General features: G+C 58.8%; 1 protein-coding gene across 1 annotated transcript in view; it reads left to right on the top strand.

The window, feature by feature from the left end:
- The window catches only part of CACNA1C (calcium voltage-gated channel subunit alpha1 C), a 457,945-nt gene extending 436,413 nt beyond the window's left edge, over positions 1-21,532 (top strand). The window contains exons 34-46 of the mRNA XM_060024050.1: positions 760-925; positions 1,484-1,611; positions 2,247-2,343; positions 2,654-2,756; positions 7,115-7,216; positions 9,265-9,392; positions 9,732-9,866; positions 11,653-12,011; positions 14,614-14,742; positions 16,524-16,630; positions 17,102-17,205; positions 18,594-18,923; positions 19,706-21,532. Of these exons, the coding sequence (XP_059880033.1) occupies positions 760-925; positions 1,484-1,611; positions 2,247-2,343; positions 2,654-2,756; positions 7,115-7,216; positions 9,265-9,392; positions 9,732-9,866; positions 11,653-12,011; positions 14,614-14,742; positions 16,524-16,630; positions 17,102-17,205; positions 18,594-18,923; positions 19,706-20,008 (2,191 nt within the window). The 3' untranslated portion in view covers positions 20,009-21,532. The remainder of the gene's footprint in view (positions 1-759; positions 926-1,483; positions 1,612-2,246; positions 2,344-2,653; positions 2,757-7,114; positions 7,217-9,264; positions 9,393-9,731; positions 9,867-11,652; positions 12,012-14,613; positions 14,743-16,523; positions 16,631-17,101; positions 17,206-18,593; positions 18,924-19,705) is intronic.

Genomic DNA, 21,532 nt, shown 5'->3' with positions numbered 1-21,532 from the left:
TGAGGTCTAACCTATAACATGGTGACCATAGTTGATGACACTGATCGTATCACTGAAACTTGCTAAGACAGTAGAATTTAAATGTTCTCGCCAAAGAAAAGAAAAGAAAAAATTTTTTAAATCTGTGAGGGGATGGATGTGTTAATTAGGTGGGAAGAATCCTTTCACAATGTGCACATCAATCAAATCGTCATGATCTACGCTCTAGCTTGCAGTGTTATTTGTCGATTCTGCCTCAGTAAAGCTGAGGAAAGAGCTGCTGAGTCTGTAGGGCAGTGACGCCAGGAGCGCCAGTGGGGGAACAAGCAGCACTCAGTACGGTGAGGACACACCTGCCGTCCACCGGCAACTCCACCCCGAAGCAGGCGTCTGACGGCCCTGTGTGGTGACTGCAGGCTCCTTCGTGATGGCAAGACAGCAAAGAAAGGAAAAGCCTTAACAGGGCGGTGGGGCTTTTTAATGGTACACTCATAGAGGATCTGCCGCAAAGGATGAATGAACCAGAGCTAAAATGCATCCAAATGGCTAAAACTCAAAATTGAACATGGATTGCAAAAGGAGGGACTTTGCAGAAAAGGTACAGCTTGCTTTCTTTCACAGAAAATTTTCGGACATTCAGAGCGGTGCTGTATGTTTTCCTATGTAGTGGATGTATCAGCACTGGGGGCTGACGAACCGCAGACTCAGTTCAGCGGTTCCCCCGCCAGGGAGGAGAGGGAGGGGCCTTGTGAGCCGCTCTGGGGCGTGGTCTCTCACCAGGTGCGCCACCGGGGAGGCGTGGCAGGACATCATGCTGGCCTGCATGCCGGGCAAGAAGTGCGCGCCCGAGTCGGAGCCGGGCAGCAGCGCCGAGGGGGAGGCGCCCTGCGGCAGCAGCTTCGCCGTCTTCTACTTCATCAGCTTCTACATGCTCTGCGCCTTTCTGGTGAGCCGGGCGGGACCCGCGGCCTCGGGTGACCAACGCGCAGTCCCGGGCCAGCCGCGCCCTGCGTCTCTGCAGCTCACGCTCGGGGGTGCCCCATCGGGGAGGCCGGCCTAGAGGGCTGTGTCCCTGGGACGGCCCAGCCGCACTGGAGGGAGGGGGCGGAGCTGGCCCAGAGTGAGCTCAGCCAGCATCCTTCTCGTCCGTTCTCAGCCCTTGTGGTGGTGGCGTCGTCCCCAGGACAGGAGGCCCCTTAAACATTTCTGGCACTTTGACAAGGGCAAGGGGAGGGTGGTGGACAGTCACCCCCGTCCCTGGCAGCCCCGCCTGCCAGCTTGGTGTGAGGGAAGCTGCCAGCCCACAGCGGGGGTTCACCTGCACAAACCCAAGGGGAGCTGGGTCAGGTCCTCATCCAAGAGAGCCGCGTTCCGGGGGCCGGTGTTTTCAGTGGTGCCACCTGGGCGTCTTCAGAAACACTGGCTTCTGCCGCGCGTGGCCTGCTAACCGCGTGTGCTGGAAGGGCCTCCGAGGGCATCTCCCCGCGCTCTCCGTTCTCCACAGATCATCAACCTCTTCGTAGCTGTCATCATGGACAACTTTGACTACCTGACAAGGGACTGGTCCATTCTGGGTCCCCACCACCTGGATGAATTCAAACGAATCTGGGCGGAGTATGATCCTGAAGCCAAGTAAGTCCCCAGAGGGGAGCCCGACCCCCAAAGCCGCAGGGGGTTGCGTGACCGCACCTGTGGGAGCGGGTCAAGGCGGGTTAGCACGGGGCGGATCCCCAGCAAACACTGACCTGCACGGGCCACAGGGGTCAAGGGTCAGGGCCAGCGATGGGAGGGCTTTGGCTGAGTGAAGAACACGCCTGCTGTTCTCAGCTGAACAGGACAGGAGGGCTTGGTGTCGGAGTAACCAGCAGGGACTCGAGTCAGGATGTCCGGGGCCAGGCAGATCCTGCCTGCCTTTCTGCCGTAGGTCCATCAGTCCAGCCACCACGTTTGGTTGACACTGGAAATACCGTTTGGTCAGACGGTTGGTTCACTGAAGCAGGAGTAATATTGAGAATTTCGTTGCCTACTAAAATCCCTTCCACCGTGAATATAGCACTGATGGAAAATTGCTCCTTAAAATCCTAACCACGTGTATATACTGGTTTTGGAGTTTTGCCTGCAGTTCTGCAGCTCAGCACCAGCTTCATCGCTCGGGTCCAGCCGTGGAGAGTCCCTTCTGCAGGGGGATCCCCCGCCCTGAGTGCTTGAGTCCTGGGCTACTGGCCGAGACCGCCGCACTGACCTTCCCCCCGTTCCTCCTCTTCTAGGGGTCGCATCAAGCACCTGGATGTGGTGACCCTGCTCCGGAGGATTCAGCCCCCCCTGGGCTTTGGGAAGCTGTGCCCTCACCGCGTGGCCTGCAAAGTAAGAGATGAGCTGGGCTCGTGGGAGACGCGACATGGGAGGGAAGATGCCTCTGTGACCTTGGTCAGGACGTCAAGCCTCTACGGGGATGAGGACAGTATTTTATGAGCCTGAAGAAAGGAGCCAGAGCCAGAGTAGGCGTTAGGGGTCCTTCCCACAGTGCGTTCTCAGACTCCGAAGGGAACACGCGTGACACACGCACACGCATTTCGAGGCCCCCCCCCCTTCGGCATCCTCCTGCCTCGGGGGTTCTGCGGGAGGGTCCTTCAGGAGCCGGCTGCTGTGATGACCAGCTCTGCTCCCCCACCAGCGCCTGGTCTCCATGAACATGCCCCTGAACAGCGACGGGACGGTCATGTTCAACGCCACCCTGTTTGCCCTGGTCCGGACGGCCCTGAGGATCAAAACGGAAGGTAAGGTCATCCGGGGGCCCCGGGAGACCTAGTGGACCAGCCGGAGCCCAGCTCGGCTCCTGCGGGGTGTCAGAGCCTCAGCCCGGCAGTAACTGTCACCTCTGGGGTATTAGCGGTGCCAGGTCTGCTCGTGTGCCCTTTGCTCCTTGAACGGCCTCCTTGCCTGTAGTTTTTAGAGCTCATCCTGGGTGACACCTCAGGGTCCTTGGGTGTAGTTCAGAGAGCAGGAGATGAGTGTTACCTGAAGCGGGGCTGAGCCCCATCACAGTGGGATTTCACTTGCTGCAAGTGGGTCTCAAGTGTTCAACCGTCTTTGCAAGTTAAACTCCTGTGTCGATCGGGAAGGGGTCAGAGCGGACGTGGTGACTGGAGCTGAGGTCGGCCCTCGCCCGCCTGCAGGCACGTGCTCAGCCAGCCGGCAGGTGGGGGTCAGAGCCCCCGTGCTCCTCATACGGGGCTCCCTCGGGGGGGCCGTGCTCCCCCGTGTTGCCTGGCGGGAGGGACCGTCTTCCAGGTTGCACAACAGGGACCTGTGGCCAGCAGCTTGGCTTCGATGACCCGCTGTCCTCACAGCTGCAAAGGCTGCAGGTGCAACTGACGAGATGCAGCTGCTTCCCCAAAGCTCCCAGCCTCCTCCTGCGATTCGCGGAGTTGGGGCTTGTTTGAGACGCTGAGTCCCAGCCCCAGCCCCGAACTCGGAACGTGCATCCTGCACCAGCCGCGGGGGATTCACGTGAGCAAAGTCTGGAACCCACCGGCGCAGTAATTAGAGAAAACTCAGGTGGGACCGGCAGTGTCGCCTCTGCCTTCTGACGTTTGGATCTCAGAGCCTCAGGAGGCTGGAGCCCTGGGCGGGGCAGCAGGGGACTGGACCCTGATATCGTGTGACGGTCAGCGAGTCTCTCTCTGCCTCAGTTTCTTCGGTTGTAAAACGAGAAAGGTGGGGGGACGTGTGGCATTCAGTTCAGTGGACAAGCCAGGAGGTGCCTTCTCTCAGCTAAATCCTTTCAGAAAATAACAGAAACATCCTAGATGTAGGAAAAGAACAGGGCCAGCAAGGTGCCTGTCAAAATAATGAGCTAATCTTTAAAAAAATTGTAGAAGTTCAAGTTCTGCTGCTGAACTAAGAAGAAACTAAGGCTGAAGAACACACTCTCGGCAGCCAAGGCCGTAACTCAACCTGAAACGGGTAAACAGGCCTATTTCTGCCCAAACGGATGGAACACACATTTTGTGTAGGCGTGTGTGTGACCAGGGGGAAGCCTGGAGGGAAGTTCGCTAACACGTTAGCCTCGATTGTCGTGAGCGGTGGAATCAGACGCTTCTCTTCACTTCCTTTACCTTCTTCCTTTACTTTTCCAAACTTTCCACCATGAGTGTGGTTATGGTTCCTTCCAGGAGGGAAGGTTTTCTTTTTCAAGGAGGGAAGCTAGAAAGACTCCTGGAAGGAACGTGTTGTGGTCCTTAAGTTTGGATGTAAAGTGAGGAGATGAATCTTCATCCCGTGGAGGAACGAGAAGCGCTGACGTTGGAGCCAGGACTCAGCACCGTCAAGATGCTCGTCAGAGCAAACCAAGTCCCAGACAAAGACTCTTCAACCTTAGAGCCGGACACGCACAGCCCATCCTGAGAAAACACTCTCCCGAGACCAGGGGAGAAGCCAGCCGCGCGGGGACCAGTCAAGCCAAGAATCAAAGGAAACTCCAAACACAGACATTGTCTGCTGAGGGACAACCGCCCCTGTAGCTCAGAATTCTGCATTTTCGCGTTAAGTCCTGCTGGATGGTAGATCTCACGTTCCGTGTTCTTACCACCATAAAATACAATTTAAAACTGAAAAAAGGGCAACTTCCCTGACGGTCCAGTGGTTAAGGCTCCGCACTTCCACTGCAGGGGGCACAGGTTCGATCCCTGGTTGGGGAACTAAGATCCCGCATGCCACGCAGCACGGCCAAAGAAAAAAAGAAAAGAAAAAAAGGAATAGTTCCCAAAGGGCCCACAACATCAACTCGAGGCAAACCTTCATCAGAGACAGACACCCTCCCCGCCTGCAACCAACGTGTTAAACCCTTAAGTCCGGAGGCAAAGGTGAGTTCTTAGAAGCAACTACAAAGAAACTGGAGAAAGCGTCTAAATCCGGGAGACTAAGTGCCACGCGGTCCTCACCCTGCAGACTGTGAGCTGGGGTATTTGGAGAGAAATTAGCGCCTGCTCGAGAGAACCAGCAATGTCCCAGGCCCCATCAACCCAGGGTACGGAAGGAAGCTGTCCTGAAACACTTAGAAGACATGAAGCAAGGGTTATGAAGTTCGAGGTTACATAGCTCACGGTGAGAATGAATTAAGGCTTGGAGAAAAGTGACAGACCCTTTTGGAAGATGTGTCATTGCGCAGGTCTGTCGTAACAAATTATCACAAACTGGGGGCTTCAAACAACGGAAATTCATTCTCTCACAGTCAGGCCAGAAGTCCGAAGGCGAGGCGCCAGTAGTCAGCGGGGTGGGTCCCTCTGGGGGCGCAGAGGGGGCCCGTCCCGGCCTGTCCCGGCGGCTGGCAGTGCGGGCAGTGCTGGGCCCCCCAGGCACCTAGCTGGGTTTCTCCGCTCCCTGATTCCGTTTCCGCCCGCCCCCCGCTGTCTTCTCTGAGCGTCTCTCTGCATCCCCTCCTCTTATGAGGACACCAGTCACATTGGATGAATGTCGTCCCCTCCCCCAATGAGCACGCCCTCATCTCAGCTAATACACCTGCGAAGATTTCTACCTACAGGCCGCCTAAGGTTCCAGGTGGGTGTGAACATGGGGGCACCGTTGAGCCCGCCGCGGAAGACGAGTGTATCTGAGCATCGTGTCAATCAGGGCTCCCGCTACACGTGTCGGGACCCGCCGGCCACCTCCCCGGCGCCGGCCTCTGAGCCCGCTGTGCTCGCCCGCTGCCGTGTCACCACCCACACAGCACCTCCCACTCTGAAGGTCTGGAGTCCAACCATGGGGCCTCCAGGCCAAAACCAGACTGTTGACCCGGACGTGTCCTCTTCCCGGGGCTCGGGGAAGAGTCCACTTCCGACTTGCTCAGGCTGTCAGCAGACTCACTCGCTGCAGGTGCAGGACCAGCTCTCGGCTGTGCCCCCGAGGCCCCCGAGCCCCGCCCGCAGCCCTGCGCCTGCCCTGCTCCCAGCCACGGAGGACTCTCTTGTCTTTGGCCCCCGTCATGAATTACTTTTGTTTGTTTTTTGCTTTGTGTGATCTTTTATTGAGTCATAACTAACATGTGACGTTACATTTGTTTCAGACGAACAACATAGTGATCCCGTATTTGTATTTATTGCAAAATGCTCGCCACAAGTCTGGTTAACACCTGTCACCTCACAGTCACAATTTTTTTCTTGTGATGAGAACCTTTAAGATCTACTCTCTTAGCAACTTGCACACGTACAGTACAGTATTGTTAGCTGTAGTCCCCACGCTGTCATGCTGTACTTTACATCCTCAGGACATATTTATTTTATAACTGGGAGTTTGCCCCTAAGGACCCTCTCCTTGTGAAGAGCTAATCCACTGCTGGGATTAGCTCAGGCCCCACTGGACGGCTTCCCCATCCTACGGCACATGCGCCGTATAACATAACCCGACCACAGGGTAAGGCCCCGAGTTCACGGTTCCAGGGGCCATGCAGGGCGCGTGCCTGGTGGTGGCGGGAGAGAGCTGGGGGTGTGTTAGACCCAGCCCCCCGGTCCTCTCTTACGGCTGCGGGTCTCAGCTTTCCTCTCCCAGGGCTGTAAGGCCAGTATCCCAGAGGCGCACAGAGAGGCACCTAATTAAGCCTGTTTTGCCAGTGGAGAAAGGAGACCCAGAGAAGCCCCCAACCTCGGGACCCCCGTCTTCTGGTTTCTGCTTCCACGCCAAGGTTTCGCCACCTTCTCCCAGCAGGAGACTCAGCAAAGGGCTTTGACACAGAGACCCCCGAGCGTGGACGCTCCACGTGGGTCTGCGGAGGGACCACACTTCCTTCCAGTCGCCCACATTTCCCTGGCGGCCCAGGGGGAGCCCCTGTGGCCGTCCAGCTCGATCCAGCTCCAGCAGTCTCACGGGCCTCAGGGGCCCCCTCAAGGAGAAGGAGGGACACAGAGTGGGTGCAGGGTTGCCCTGGCGACCAAGCAGCAGGCAGGGAGGAAGGGGAGAGAGGCCAAGAGGGGACGGAGGCGGACAGCGGGAGCCCCGGGGGGAGGATGATGGGGCTGACGGGCCAGAGCCATTGCAGGCAGAGCCCACGGGCCGTGGCCACCACTCCCACAGCAGGACCAGCCCACGGGAGGCCCCCAGGGGCAGCTGGTCAGTCGGCCTTGCGTCTCCCTCCCCACAGGGAACCTGGAACAGGCCAACGAGGAGCTGCGGGCCATCATCAAGAAGATCTGGAAGCGGACCAGCATGAAGCTGCTGGACCAGGTGGTTCCGCCTGCGGGAGGTGAGCCACCCCACCCCGGGCTATGCGAGTCCTGAGTCCAGGCTGCGGGAGGCCTGCCCTTTCGGGCTGGAGCCTGGTCCAAGCCTGAGGTCACAGAGGAGGCCGAGCTAGGCCCCCCGATGCCTGGAGGTTTGGCAGAACTTCAAGGAAACTCTGCAAAGCGGAGCTTTCCCCATAACCTGCCGGGCTGGGTGCTCTAGGAATGATGGGGTCCTGGAGAAGGAGCCCCCCGGGACGCCCCTTCCTGTTCCTCCCGGGGCAGTGTTTGTCGACTCTGTCAACTGTCCTCCGTATACAGTTGCCAAAGTATGGGTACAACACTTTAATGTGAAATATGTTAACATCAAATGTTTTTCAATAAATAAATACTCAGGGACAGCTCAGGGGCCCGAATTTCTAGTTAACTGACCAAGGCTCGTCTGCACCCACTGTTATGAATAAGTTTGTGTTTAAAGGAAACAAACAGTGTTGACATCGTTGACGTTTTGCGTTTGTCTTTTTGAAGTAAGTACGGGCTTATGGGCTATCTTTAAATAAGTACAGACAGCTCTGGGCATGCACGTGGAGTAAGTGCAGACTGATCGCGGTCCAGCCCCGTGGGGACCACATTCACGGAGCGATGCCGTCAGGGACACAGTTTTCTGAAATGTGCACCCTTCTTACTCAGCTTGAAACAAAACGAAGTGGTCTTCCATCCACTTAAACAGCAGGTATATTCCTGGGAAACTGGAATATCACAGCCGTGCAGGTCCCACGTGGAGCCGAGTGAGGGTCTTAGCTCAGGTGGTTACAGCGGGAGGTCCCCCCACAGACGTCTGGCATGGCCTTGGCAGGGTGCCAAGGTAGTATTCACCGTGCTTTTCGGGACACGTCCAGAGCCACGTCGTTCACGCCAGCAGCATCCCCAAAGCATGGTGACAATCACAGTGACATTGAGAAAGTCCCATACGTTCCCAAAACACTCCTTAAGAGGGGGTGCTGCCCCTGACGAGACCCACCCCCGAAAGGAAGGCAGGCCTGGGGATGGGCGCCACGCGGCCTGGCGTCACACGCACCACGTCCCTTAATCCTCATCACGGTTCTGTGACGCCTGCTCTAGGAGCTGGTTCTCAGCTGCTGAGTAGCTGACCCCAGGCTGGTGGTGAGAGCCCTGTGGATTCAGGACCCAGGTCCAAGGGGGCCACCCTTCCCACCAGAGCCAGTCTTCCCCGATTCACGGCAGACAGGGCTCAGGCATCCCCTGCACTTGGGGCTGGGGCCCCTGCCGTCCGGACGGAAGGCAAGCAGCTGTGGGTCTGGCTACTCTCACGAGACAGCTAGGAGCAGGGGAGCCACCACAGCCCCCAGATGCAACCCAGCAGCCTTCTCCAGGCCTTCCGCCCCATCTTCCCCCAAGAACCAGAAGATGGGGCAGGGGGGCTCCTCGTGGGGCAGGAACTGCTCCCCTCGGGGCCCCACTCGCTTCTCACCACCCACTTCGTCCCCAAGACGGAGGCTGATTCTGTCTTGTGTCACTTGGGGAGCAACCCAGCCGCGGGGTTAGAAAGCCCCGACCGAGATGGGGGGCCTGCGCCCCTCCCACCAACCCCTCCCACCAACCCTTAAGCAGAACGCTAGCCCTTAGGGGACTGGGCGATTATCAGTGGGCACCCGGAGCTTCAGAATCTTAAAAGAGTTAATCAACAAGGTCAGTTAAGTAAAAAATGCAAGGTGGGAAATAAGTTTGACAATAGGCTACTTTTTCTGTGAAAAAAAGAGAGGGTAGGAATATATTTGCTTATTTGCAGGAAGCATTTGCATAAAGAATCTCTGGGAAAATAAGAAACAAAAGAGAAAGGTTATCTGATAGGAGGTGGGGAGAGAGACTCTTCACTGTACACACACCTTTTTGTATATTTTTGTCTTTTTGAACCACGTGCATGGAGAGCCTCTTCCAAAAAATTTAATTGAGAAAACTTAAGAAGGCGTGGACGCTGACAAAAGGTTCCTGACGCCTGGCCAGCCCCCCTGTTCACGCCCTGTTCACCCTGTCCTCCCTTTGCTCTCAGATGATGAGGTCACGGTGGGCAAGTTTTACGCTACTTTCCTGATCCAAGAGTATTTCCGGAAATTCAAGAAGCGCAAAGAGCAGGGCCTGGTGGGCAAGCCCCCCCAGAGGAACGCCCTGTCCCTGCAGGTGAGGGCCCTCGCCCCCCGGGGGCCTGGCACCCTCCTTTCGCCTCTGCCAGGTCCGGGGCTCTCACGGGCTGGCTGGAGGCGGGTCCCTTCCTGAGGGTCCTGAGGCTTCCCCAAGGGGGATGCTGCAGGGGTGACCCTCCCCTCCTGTGGCCTCGCAGCCCGCAGAGCCCGGGGAGTTGGCCGGGGGGTCTGCTGACACCCCTGAAACAGCCCCTCCCAACATGCCTTCATGCCCTGTGGACCTCCGCAGGCTGGCCTGCTGCGGGGAGAGGCACAGGGGCGGGTGGGTGGCAGGTGGGGCACCAGGGCCCTCACGCATCGTCCCCCTGGGCTCCAGGCTGGTCTGCGCACCCTGCATGACCTCGGGCCCGAGATCCGCCGGGCCATCTCCGGGGACCTGACCGCCGAGGAGGAGCTGGACAAGGCCATGAAGGAGGCTGTGTCCGCGGCCTCGGAAGATGACATCTTCAGGGTAGGGGGTGCCCCGGCCGCAGTCTTCCGCCTCCGTAAAGCTGGGTTTGGAGCAGAAGGGTGGGCTGGCGTCCTGAATCCAGGGAGGGAGCCCTGAGTCTTCGGCAGGATCCCAGCTCCCCGCCCCCAGCCCTCCCCAAGCCCTCCCCCAGCCCTCCCCCAGCCCTCCCCAAGCCCTCCCCCAAGCCCTCCCCCAGCCCTCCCCCAGCCCTCCCCCAGCCTTCCCCCAAGCCCTCCCCCCAGCCCTCCCCCAGCCCTCCCCCAGCCCTTCCCCCAGCCCTCCCCCAGCCCTTCACCTCATCCAAGCCTAGTAGTCCTTCCCAAGCCGGGGCTCCCCAGAGCCGGCAGCTCACAGAGCATCACTGGCCCTCGGAGAAGGTGCGAGGGAGCTGTTTTGCTAAGGAAATGTTTTTTAGGAGACGTTTCTACGTTACACGTTGCAAAAGTGCTGGCCTTTGTGCCACGTCGAATCCACAGACCTATTTTGTTCGCCAACATTTGAAAATCTGGCACATTCAAATAAAAATCTAGACTTCTATCCTCTCTTGAAAACACCAGAAGATGTGCGGTATCAGGCAGCAGAGGTCTGGAAGCCAGTGGCAATCTTGACTTAGACCATGAGGTCTCCAGGCCCCAAAGCCCCCTCCGGCCTCCTCTCTCCCCTCCTGGGTACCGAGGCTGCCGTCAGTTTTATATATTTTTTTTAAATTTATTTAATTTATTTTTTTATCTATTTTATAAATTTATTTATTTTGGCTGCGTTGGGTCTTCGTTGCTGCGCGCGGACTTTCTCTAGTTGCAGCGAGTGGGAGCTGCTCTTCATTGCAGTGCACGGGCTTTTCATTGCTGTGGCTTCTCTCGTTGCGGAGCACGGGCTCTAGGCGCACAGGCTTCAGTAGTTGTGGCACGTAGTCTCAGTAGTTGTGTCTCATGGGCTCTAGAGCGCAGGCTCAGTAGTTGGGGCGCATGGGCTTAGTTGCTCCACGACATGTGGGATCTTCCCGGACCAGGGCTTGAACCCGTGTCCCCTGCACTGGCAGGCAGATTCCTAACTACTGCGCCACCAGGTGAGCCCCTGCCATCAGTTTTAACAGTGAAAACTAGTGCCCACTGGAATTCTGGGGCCCTTGCACCCAGCTCTCTTCATGAATCCCCAAGGTATTTGGCTAAAAATCCTATAGCAAGTGAGACACCACCACCCAGAACTGCGCTAGGGCCTCTCACCCCGCCTCCCGGCCCCAGCAGGCTCCCAGGCGGTGGAAGCATGGGGGTGAGAGGAGCCCATCACCCTGAGGCTGTCTTGTCCTCACCACCCTCCTCCTTGTCACTGTGAAATGTCCGTCAATGAATGGCCTCGGGGACACACTAGCACGTCAGTGTGACCCCAAGAGACACCCCCAGCCTTGCAGGTAGCTACTTGCCCACTTGCCCGGGACAAGGGGGGACGTCGGGGGAAAACACTGGTTCCTGATTTGAAATCTAAGACTCTCCCAGGGGAAAGGAGGCCAGAGTGTAATTGGTGTAGTAACTAAGCCCTTCTTATTCTCAGAACCGTTTGGCCAGCGTAGCTCCTAGCTCAGGGAGCCAGTTGGATTCTTTATTTAAACCCCATTAGAGCCTTCGGGCCCTGTTTTCACCCTCGGCCCCCACATGCCCCCCCTGCTGCAGCGAAAGGTCTCCGCCTGAGACTCGGCCGCGTGTTGCCCGGCGGGGCTGAGCTCCTGGTGGAGAAGGAGAGGCGGCCGTGGGCGGGCCACCCCCCACATACCCCTCCGTCTCACCTGCAGAGGGCCGGTGGCCTGTTCGGCAACCACGTGGGCTACTACCCCAGCGACAGCCGGAGCACCTTCCCCCAGACCTTCACCACCCAGCGCCCTCTGCACATCAGCAAGGCGGGCACCAGCCAGGGGGACGCGGAGTCGCCCTCCCACGAGAAACTGGTGGATTCCACCTTCACCCCCAGCAGCTACTCGTCCATGGGTTCCAACGCCAACATCAACAACGCCAACAACACCGCCCTGGGCCGCTGCCCCTGCCCTGCCGGCCAGCCCGGTGCTGTCAGCATCAGCACCGTGGAGGGCCGTGGGCCCCCCTTGTCTCCTGCTGTCCAGGTGCAGGGGGCGTCGTGGAGGCTCAGCTCCCAGAGGTGAGCAAGGGGTTGCACGGGAGGGGCTTGGGGAGGAGCATTTGACCCCTCAGCCCTCCAGCTGGGGTGGAGGCGGCTGCCCAGACCCCGGCCAGAGGGCGGCCAACGCAGCCTCCCGGGTCCTGCAGCCGTGCTCGGGAGGCCCCGTGACACCTGGCCGGCAGGTGTCCCGAGGTGCGCGCCTCTGGACGGGGCCTTCTCTGCTTTCTCCCCCGAAGCAGAGAGGCCCTGGCCCCGATGCCCGAGATGTTTGCATCCTGGAGACACCACCGTCTCCGTCCCCTGGGCCTTTCTCAAGTCTCTGCCCAAACCTGGCCTTGGGCCCCCAGGGGATGGGGCAGGCCCACCCTGTCTTCTTAGTGCCCTTCTCGTCCCCGGGAGGAGGCATTCTGGAGGCAGGAGGCCCTTCGCTGGGTGCTTGCCTGCTCTGACCCCACGTGGGATCATTCCTGGCAGTCCTGACGTCTCCCGGCTCCTGTCCCTTTCTTTTCTCCCATCCGCTGCTCCCTGGTGCCCCAGGACCCACTGCCATGACGTGCTGGGGCGGTCAGCGCCTACTTCCATGCCCTGGGCCTCAGCAAGTGCCTCACTTATATCAGCAGCTCCAGGCTCCCAGGCCCGGGAGGATCTGAACACTTCACCCTTAGCTGAGCTGCCCCTCCGAGCGGGACAGCAGCCCCCAGCAGCCCCGTTTCTGGGGCAGACCTCCTTTCCTCCCCTCCAGCTCAGATCCAGAAGTGATCTTTTCTAAATCCCTGGACAAGTGTCCTGAGCTGCGTTCATCCCAGAGGCCAGCTCCCGGCCTCCCGGTGTTCACGTCCCTTCGCCACGCCCGCGTTAGCCGAGGGTCCAGCCCGGGCCGTGTCCCGCCCATCGCAGCTCACGGCTGAGTGCGGTGGCACCAGCTCTGGACTCAGGTCCTGCACACGGCGGCCCGCGGGGGGCGTCCCCAGCCCACGTCGCACCCCTCCCACGCCAGCAAGAGCACGCAGCGTCTCCTGTGTCAGTCACCGGGGGCAGGGCACCATCGGTCAGGGCCTCCTCCAGAGATCCGCCCAGACCCTCCCCGAGTGGCTCACAGGCACAGGGTCAAAGCTGGCCACTGACCCCGCACTCAGATCTGAGAGGATAAGCTGGAATATCTCCCAGAGGCCCTGGGAGCCTGAGCATACAGTGGGCGCCAGCACCCAGGACCTACAGGAAGAAAGGTGGAGGGAGACACCGAGCAGGACACAGACAGGAAGGGAGGCCAGAGGCCAGAGCGAAAGGCCACGTGACCAAGTGAGCAGCAGACCAGGGCCTGGAGAGCGAGCAGCTCAGTCTGAGGCACGTTCTGGTGTAGAAGGTCTGCAGCTCAGGGGCACTCAGGCTCGGGGGCTCAGGCTCGGGGGCTCAGGCTCACTCCCCACTGCTCAGAGGAACGAACCCCTTTGTGAGGCCTCTCCTCTGTGCTTTGCTCTAAGGAGTCAACGGCAAATCAAAAGCGTGTCACGTACGACACCGGGGAGTCCTCAGCTCTGCCCAGCAAGTGCCCACAGGCCCGGCTGTCTGCGGTACAGGGAGGGGGCCAGCCCCTCGCTGGTGCCCCGCCCCTCCCGAATAGTGCGGCCGGCCCTGAGCCGGGCAGGCAGACGGTGTTACTGGTGGGGACACTAGTCATGGGTGGGCTACATGACTTACCCCAGAGAGTAACTGAACCGGGTCAGAATCAGATCCCCTAGGATGCTAACCCGGAGGCCCCTCCCCCCCATGGAACCCTTATGGTAACACTTCTCGGCTCCATCGGTGGCCGCGCGCGTGTGTGTGTGTCTGTGTGTGTGTGAGTGTGTGTGTATGTGTGTCTGTGTGTGTGTATGTGTGTGTATGTATGTGTATTTGTGTGTGTGTCTGTGTGTGTGTATGTGTGTGTGTCTGTGTGTCTGTGTGTCTGTGTGTGTGTGTATGTGTGTGTGTGTCTCTGTGTGTGTGTGTGTCTGTGTGTCTGTGTCTGTGTGTGTCTGTGTGTCTGTGTGTGTCTGTGTGTGTGTGTGGATGTGTGTGTGTGTCTGTGTGTGTGTGTGTATTTGTGTGTGTGTGTGTCTGTGTGTCTGTGTGTGTGTCTGTGTATGTGTGTCTGTGTGTGTCTGTGTGTGTGTCTGTGTGTGTGTGTCTGTGTGTGTGTCTGTGTGTGTCTCTGTGTGTGTGTGTGTCTGTGTGTCTGTGTCTGTGTGTGTCTGTGTGTCTGTGTGTGTCTGTGTGTGTGTGTGGATGTGTGTGTGTGTCTGTGTGTGTGTGTGTATTTGTGTGTGTGTGTGTCTGTGTGTCTGTGTGTGTGTCTGTGTATGTGTGTCTGTGTGTGTCTGTGTGTGTGTCTGTGTGTGTGTGTCTGTGTGTGTGTCTGTGTGTGTCTGTGTGTGTGTGTCTGTGTGTGTGTCTCTGTGTGTGTGTATGTGTATGGGTGTGTATGTGTGTCTGTGTGTATGTGTGTGTATCTGTGTGTGTGTGTGTCTGTGTGTCTGTGTCTGTGTGTCTGTGTCTGTGTGAGTGTGTGTGATGCGTCCCCTGCCTGGGGGAGGGGAGGGGTGGCGGTTGCTGACTTTCGTCTCTACCCCGGACACTTTAGGTGCCCCTCCCGGGACAGCCTGATAGCCATGGTGTGTCAGGACGAGGCCCCTCGGGATGAGACCTGTGGCCTGAGGATGGATGAGGACGCCGAGTACGGCAGCGAGCCCAGCCTGATCTGCACGGAGATGTGAGCTTTGCCCTCTCCGGCTGCCCGAGAAGGGGAGGGGAGGGGGTGACGGGCGGGTCCCTGGAATCCTCCTCTGACAGCAGCAAAGCAGAGGAAGCCCCCCACCCTCATACACACGGTCCCCTCGTTGGCTTGGCGCTTCCTCATGACACGATGTTTTCAGGAAAACTGCTAAACGTTGTTTCCTAGGCTTTCTTGACACGTGTACATATTGACAATTAAATATTCGTGAAACTGCCTATAATAAAGCTGCCAGCAGAGGGCGCTGTTGTCAGCCGTAGCTGAGATTTCCATCGCAGCGGGAATTTTTTAAGAGAAGGGTTTTTAAACTGCAGCTCCAGACCCATTAGGAAGCTGTGACATTTGCTTAGTCGGTTACAATCAACACTATTAAAAGAAATCATAGCACAGAATAGCATAGAATAGGCTAGAAAAGGACAATAGGAAATAGCATATTCGAAGTCACAAAGGTAGTACTACTTTGTGAAGCATTTGTCGCCAAGTCCCATAAAATGTATTTGTGACTGTGAGTTGCATTCACAAAGTTGACCCTGTGTTAGAAGATTTCCTGAGAGGAACACTTTATCACAAGGAAGGACCAGGCCCTTCAGCTTCCGCTGTTCAGAGGATGCAGATTAACACACGGCCACATACCCGAGAAGGCAAGAAGAGCATCTGTTCCCACCGTCTAGGCTCTTGGTGTGTGCTTGGTACTTGCAGGCCCTCTGCTAGATGGTGGACGAACCGGCCTCGGCACCCAAGGGAGGCCACAGGCTGGTTCAGGAGCTAAGAGGATCTCAGAGGAGGAAAATAAAGATTTCCTCAGTAGCTGCTCACAGAGTGGTGCAAACAGCGAGAGTACAGACGCTCAGAGAAGGTCAAGGTCGGAGAGAGGCACCAGGCACGAGGTCACACAGAAGCTGGGGCTTCAAGAGTGGTTACGGTCTGGATACGAAGAAAATGTAACAGGGAGGGTGACCAAGCTGAACGTGACAGGCAAGCACGGTGGCTTTCGTCCAGAACCCTCCCTGCATGTCTGCAAACGCTTGCAGACAACACACCAGGAGCACAGGCTCTGTCCTCAAAGCACGTGGAGTCACACCAGGCACAGGCGGTGGCCTCGTCTGTGACACGAAGGGCTTAGAACACAAGCGGGCGTCTGGGGTGCAGACGGCTCCACTAGGGGTTGCAAAATCAACTTAGGGACTACAATGTCTGTTTTCAGTGAAACAGCCCAGGCCAAGGTAGAACAGAGGCAATCGGGTGCAGCGGATTCAGGGAAGGTAATCGTGGACCCGAGTCCGGCCCTTGGGCACGTCTGTCGTGTGCCCTGGGCCAGGAGGAGCCGTTTCTCACTGAGTCCCCGTTAGAAGGCCCAGGAGCTGTTGACTCACTGGACACCCCCAAGGGCCCGCAGCTGCCCCTCACCGATGACCGCACGCTCGCGCTCTTGCTGACCAAGGGTGGGCGGGCCCGGAGAGTGAGGGGCACAAGCGTGGTCTCGCGCTGGGAGTGGCCGTGGTAGACAGCATCCGCCTGTGAGCACGCATTGCAGAGAGGAGCTGCAGGCCCAGAATTTGTTTCCAGCTTTCTCAGCAGCGGTGGTCCCCCTGCCTCGAATCACAAGGGCAGGAGGACACACGGGGCACAGGCGGAAGGAGCCGCGGGAACGTCTGTGACAGCAGAGAGCGCGGCCTTTAGAGAGCACAGAGTGGGGGTCCCCTCACTAGGGAAAAAGCAGGCTGCCCGGAGGTTACAGTGCCCAGTGTCCTCTGCTCCAGGCTCTCCTACCAGGACGATGAGAATCGGCAGCTGGCGCCCCCCGAGGAGGACAGGAGAGACATCCATCTCTCTCCGAAGAGGGGCTTCCTGCGCTCTGCCTCCCTAGGTAACCTCAGACCCTCTCTCTGACGGTGCCCCCCCCCCCGTGACGGTGGCCAGGCACACAGGGGTGACTGAGGAACGTCATCTCGTGGGGCTCAAGTGGCCCACGGTTGGGCTGGACCCGGGCTGGACGTGTGCTAATGCAGCACCTCAGTGAGGGGCCCAGGGCGGGGGGAGGGGGCATCCTTGCCCCTCCCTTGGTGTGAGCCGTCGGGGCCGTGTCATCTTCTTCTCTCTCTTTTTTTTTTTTTTTTAAATATTTATTTATTTGGTTGTGCCGGGTCTTAATTGTGGCTCACCGGCTCCTTAATTGCAGCATGCAGGCTCCTTAGTTGTGGCATGCATGTGGGATCTAGTTCCCTGACCAGGGATCGAACCCGGGCCCCTTGTATTGGGACCACAGAGTCTTATCCACTGCGCCACCAGGGAAGTCCCCCGTGTCATCTTCTGTGCTGACCCATCACTTGCTCCACAGGTCGAAGGGCCTCCTTCCACCTTGAGTGTCTGAAGCGACAGAAGAATCCAGGGGGAGACATCTCTCAGAAGACAGTTCTGCCTCTGCATCTCGTTCACCATCAGGTAGCCCCCACTTTGGGACAGGCCACAGGCCACCACCTAGCAGGCTAGACAACCCCGTGATGGTCGTGCACCAAACCCCCCAGACGCCCATCAGCCTTCCTGTCCAGACCACGGCTGTGTCCCCACCCCTGGCCCTAACAGCCCCCGGGGAGGGGGTTCTTCCCACACGAGGACCGTGCTCTCCCGGGCGGGAGACCCGGGAGGTCCTCCTGGACAGCAGGAGCCCCTCTGGAGGCTGGAAGGACCAGCTGCTCCGGGTCGGCCTGAGCATTCTCCTCCCAGTGGCCAGATGTTCCCTCCCCAGACATGGCTACACGACAGGCAGGTGCGGTCACACCTGGAGCCATAAGACACCTGGACATTTAGCTACACAAAAATCCACCCACTGGAATATGGAGATGACCAGAGAGTGTTCCAGCAGGTGGTCAGGGACAGGGATGATGTCAGGAAGGCGGGTCCGGGCAGATTCAGCAGTTGAACCGGCTCTTGGCCTGGGTGATGCCAAAAGATGGCGAGATCCAAGTCCCCAGCACCAAGCTGCCCTTAGGACCCTAGAACTGATGGAGATTTCCAACAGCTAAACAATTGGGGGCTGAACTAGATCCTCCCACCTTCTTCCCTCTGTGATTACACACTCCCTTACCACGGGCCTCTGCTTTAAATGACTTTTTTATCCCCAGAGGCATTCAGTGCCAATCACAGCTTACAGTCGGCCTAAGGCAGCCAGCATGGCTCTGCCAGGGCGATGGTATTTCTGCTCAAGGAAGTACACGATTTTGCTCGGCCTGTGTGCCAGCGCACGCACACGCGTGGTCTCCACAGGGCTTTCTGGAACGTCGAGCAGAGCCTTACGCTTCCCTCAGTTGCCCAGGGACCCGGGACCCCAGACTGGGGGCCCTTGAGAGCAGTGGGCAGGGAGGCCAGCAGCCTGGGGGACACCGCGTGTGCTTCTCTGAGGGATTTCTAGAAGCTGATTTCACCCGTCTCTGCTTATCGTGAAGGAAAACCTCCCTCGATTTACAGCCTCCCCCTATGCTTCTGAGCTGCCCTCTGACCCTTACGGCCACGTCCCCCTCCTCTGCCCCTCGGGCTGAGCCTCCCCACCGGGCAGTGTTGCTTCCTCGGACCCATCACGTCAGAGCAGGTGGAGAGGATCCGTGGCTCACGGGGGACGGGGCCAGGGCTAGAGAGCAGGTGACCTGGATCCCACTGGCCCGTGGCTTTCTGAGCTTAGAGGAGAAAGGTCCCTGCAGACTGACGGTCACAGAGTCTATTTAGGGCGGTTGAGACCGGCTCCAGGTCCGGGTGCCTGACCGAGAGGGTGCGAGCATCGGGCAGTGGGACACGGCTGAGGCCCCCTGACCCGCACTCTCGTGTCATGTCCACAGGCGCTGGCGGTGGCGGGCCTGAGCCCCCTCCTGCAGAGAAGCCATCCCCCTGGCGCCCTCCCCCCGCCGCATGCAACGCCCCCTGCCACGCCTGGCCCGGCCTGGCCCCTGCGGCCTGTGCCCACCCTGCGGCTGGAGGGAGCCGAGTCCAGCGACAAGCTCACCAGCAGCTTCCCATCCGTCCACTGCGGCCCCTGGGCCGGGGAGCCCACGCCCTGCGGGGCCAGCGGCGGCATCCGGAGGGCCCGGCCCGTGTCCCTCACTGTGCCCAGCCCGGCAGGGCCCCAGGGCCGGCCCTTCCACGGCAGCGCCAGCAGCCTGGTGGAGGCGGTGAGTAGGCCGAGCTACGCGGGCCGGGCAGGGGCCCCACGGGCAGAATGGAGGGGCCCTGTGGGGTGTCAAGTGTCCTGGCCAGAAAGACCCTCAGTCAGGTCTCAAGTCCACGTAAGCGCCCAGCCCGGCCGAGGAAGGGAGGTCACACTGGCCGGGGAGCAGGGGAGCCATGCGGGGGGCTGTGAGGGCACGTGGGGTGGGAGCCGCGGGCGGGGGCTGGGGTGTATTCCAGGCTCACCTGCTGCTCCCCGAGGCCTCCAGGAAGGGGGCAGACGCTTCGGGACAGAGCGGGCAGGGGCTGGGTGTGTCCTGCACATACACGCGTGCACACACACACACACACACACACACGCATCGTCCCCGGGATCCTCACCCCCAGAAACGCAGCCAGTGGCACTGGGCCAAGTGTCACCAGAGGAGAGTGAAGACTCCTGGAAGGAGTCACGTGGGCGTCCTGGGGCGCCGGGTGGGTGGGAGGAAAGGACCAGGGCCCCTGTGGCCTCCGTGCGCCCAGGTTGCCTGGGTTTGAGGACAGTGCCCCTGCCCCGCCGTCTCTCCTCTGGCCCGCACGCCCCTAATGCCCGCAGGGGAGCTCCGTCCCACTCCTGCCCGGTGCGCAAGCACACACACGTGTACTCACATGATGCGCACACACACGAGTACACGCACGCGTGTACACACACTCTCCTCCCGAAGTGACCAGTCGGAAGCCCCTGCGCCGGCCCCGAAGGGAAGAGCCGGGCTCAGGAGTAACGCCGTCCCGGCCCCCTCTCCCCCAGGTCTTGATCTCAGAAGGACTGGGGCAGTTTGCTCAGGATCCCAGGTTCCTCAAGGCCACCACCCAGGAGCTGGCCGACGCCTGCGACATGACCATCGAGGAGATGGAGAGCGCGGCCGACAACATCCTCAGCGGGGGCGCCCGGCAGAGCCCCAACGGTACCCTGCTCCCGTGTGCACACTGCAGGGACCCGGGGCCAGACCGAGAGGGGGGCGCGGAGGACGCGGCCTGGGCGCCCAGCCCCGAGCCCCGCCAGGGCGGAGAGGAGCCCCGGGACAGCAGGGCCTTCGCCAGCAGCCTGTAGCAGCCGGGCCGGAGATGCCGGGTTTTTATTTGTCTCCATGTTCCTAATGGGTCCGTTTCAGAAGTGCCTCACTGTTCTCGTGACCTGGAGTTAACCGGAACAGCGTCTTCATTCATTTCGTAGGGACAAGACCGAGTCGGCGGCCAGGAGAGAAGCAGCCGCGGTCCGTGTCCGGCGGGGAGCGGTGGGGGGAGGGCGCGGACACCAGGGAGGGCCCCCCACCCCCCGCGGCCGCCTCGGCTCCCTCAGCCCTCACCCAAAGGACCCTACGCCAAACGGGTGTCTTTCAACTCTGCTTGTCAAGAACTCGTTTGCACATATTCTGTACGCGCCTCACTGTCCCCATAGAGCCAGGGCCCTGTGCCTTCACGGCAGGAAGGAGGCCCCGGCCAGGCCCTGGGGAGGGGAGGGCGCTGCAGCTCCAGGCTGGCCACGCCCCCTGCGCCACCCGCGTCTGGACCCCCTTCCCACCCGGCCACGGTCACAGCCACGCCGCACCGTCGGCGGCGCCGGGGGAGCGCGCACGCCCGCCGGGACAGGACCGGTGGTGCTGAGCGTCTGTCCAGCGCTCTTTTGTTTGGGGATTTGACATTTTTCTTCACAGCATGTTGCAGTTTTCATTTGGGGGGTTTTGTTTTTTTATACTTTTGTTTTCCCAGGGGGAGGGAGGGAGAAGAGTGTTTACAAAGTTTTGCAGCCACCCACCTTACCGTTTTCACTTTTGCAAATGTAAATCGGGTTCAGTTTTGTTGTATTATTTAACGGTCGTGGTTTCCTTTTCTACGGAGGACTCAACAGAGCCGCCGTGGGAGAGTTTTACCGGCCGTGGTGTACGCCCGATAGTTCGTTATCATTTCCTTAGGTAGTGACAAGATTTCTTCGGTTTGGTTTCATAACTGAAAGGTGGTCAGCAATGCACTTGGTAGGGTCTTGCACAAATGTGTGCAGTAGCACGTGCCCGAGAGAGGAAGCAGCACGGGTCTCTGCGAGTGTGTGTGCCGTGTGTACGGTGGGGTGTGTGTGTGCGGGCGCGGGCTGAGTCTGCAGCCACGCCACGCCCGGGCCGCCAGTCCGCCCGCAGTTCCCCTTGGGGCGTAAGGGTGGGGAGCTGTCAATCTGGGGCCGTTTGAAAGCAAAAGCAAACCACTGTCTCTGCTTCTGAAACGGGAATCAGTAACTGCATTTTCTGTCCCACAAGATATGCAAAAACAATGCAATAATATTCATTTTAAAAACACAGTTGTGAGTTGTGTTGGCATTAAAACCGTGTTTGAAAAACCACACAGAAATTTACGGGGGAAACACAGAAGGCGTTTTGCTTCGATTTGTTCCGTCGAACGTTTCACTGCATTGAGGGTGTTTCTGCTGAAGAGACCGTTATACTTGAATTCAGGTCAGTCTCAGTATTTTACAAATATTTTTTTAAAACTGAATTGCAGTTGTGCCAGGCGAATATAATGAATTAAGTTTGTTTTTGGATTCACTTCTTGTATATTTGCTGCATGTAAGTAAATCATTTTGTAT

The sequence above is a fragment of the Delphinus delphis genome, chromosome 11 (genome assembly GCF_949987515.2).
Source record: "Delphinus delphis chromosome 11, mDelDel1.2, whole genome shotgun sequence".
Lineage (NCBI taxonomy): Eukaryota > Metazoa > Chordata > Mammalia > Artiodactyla > Delphinidae > Delphinus > Delphinus delphis.
Note: the sequence above shows the minus strand (reverse complement) of the source record. Positions and strands in the feature narration are given on the sequence as shown.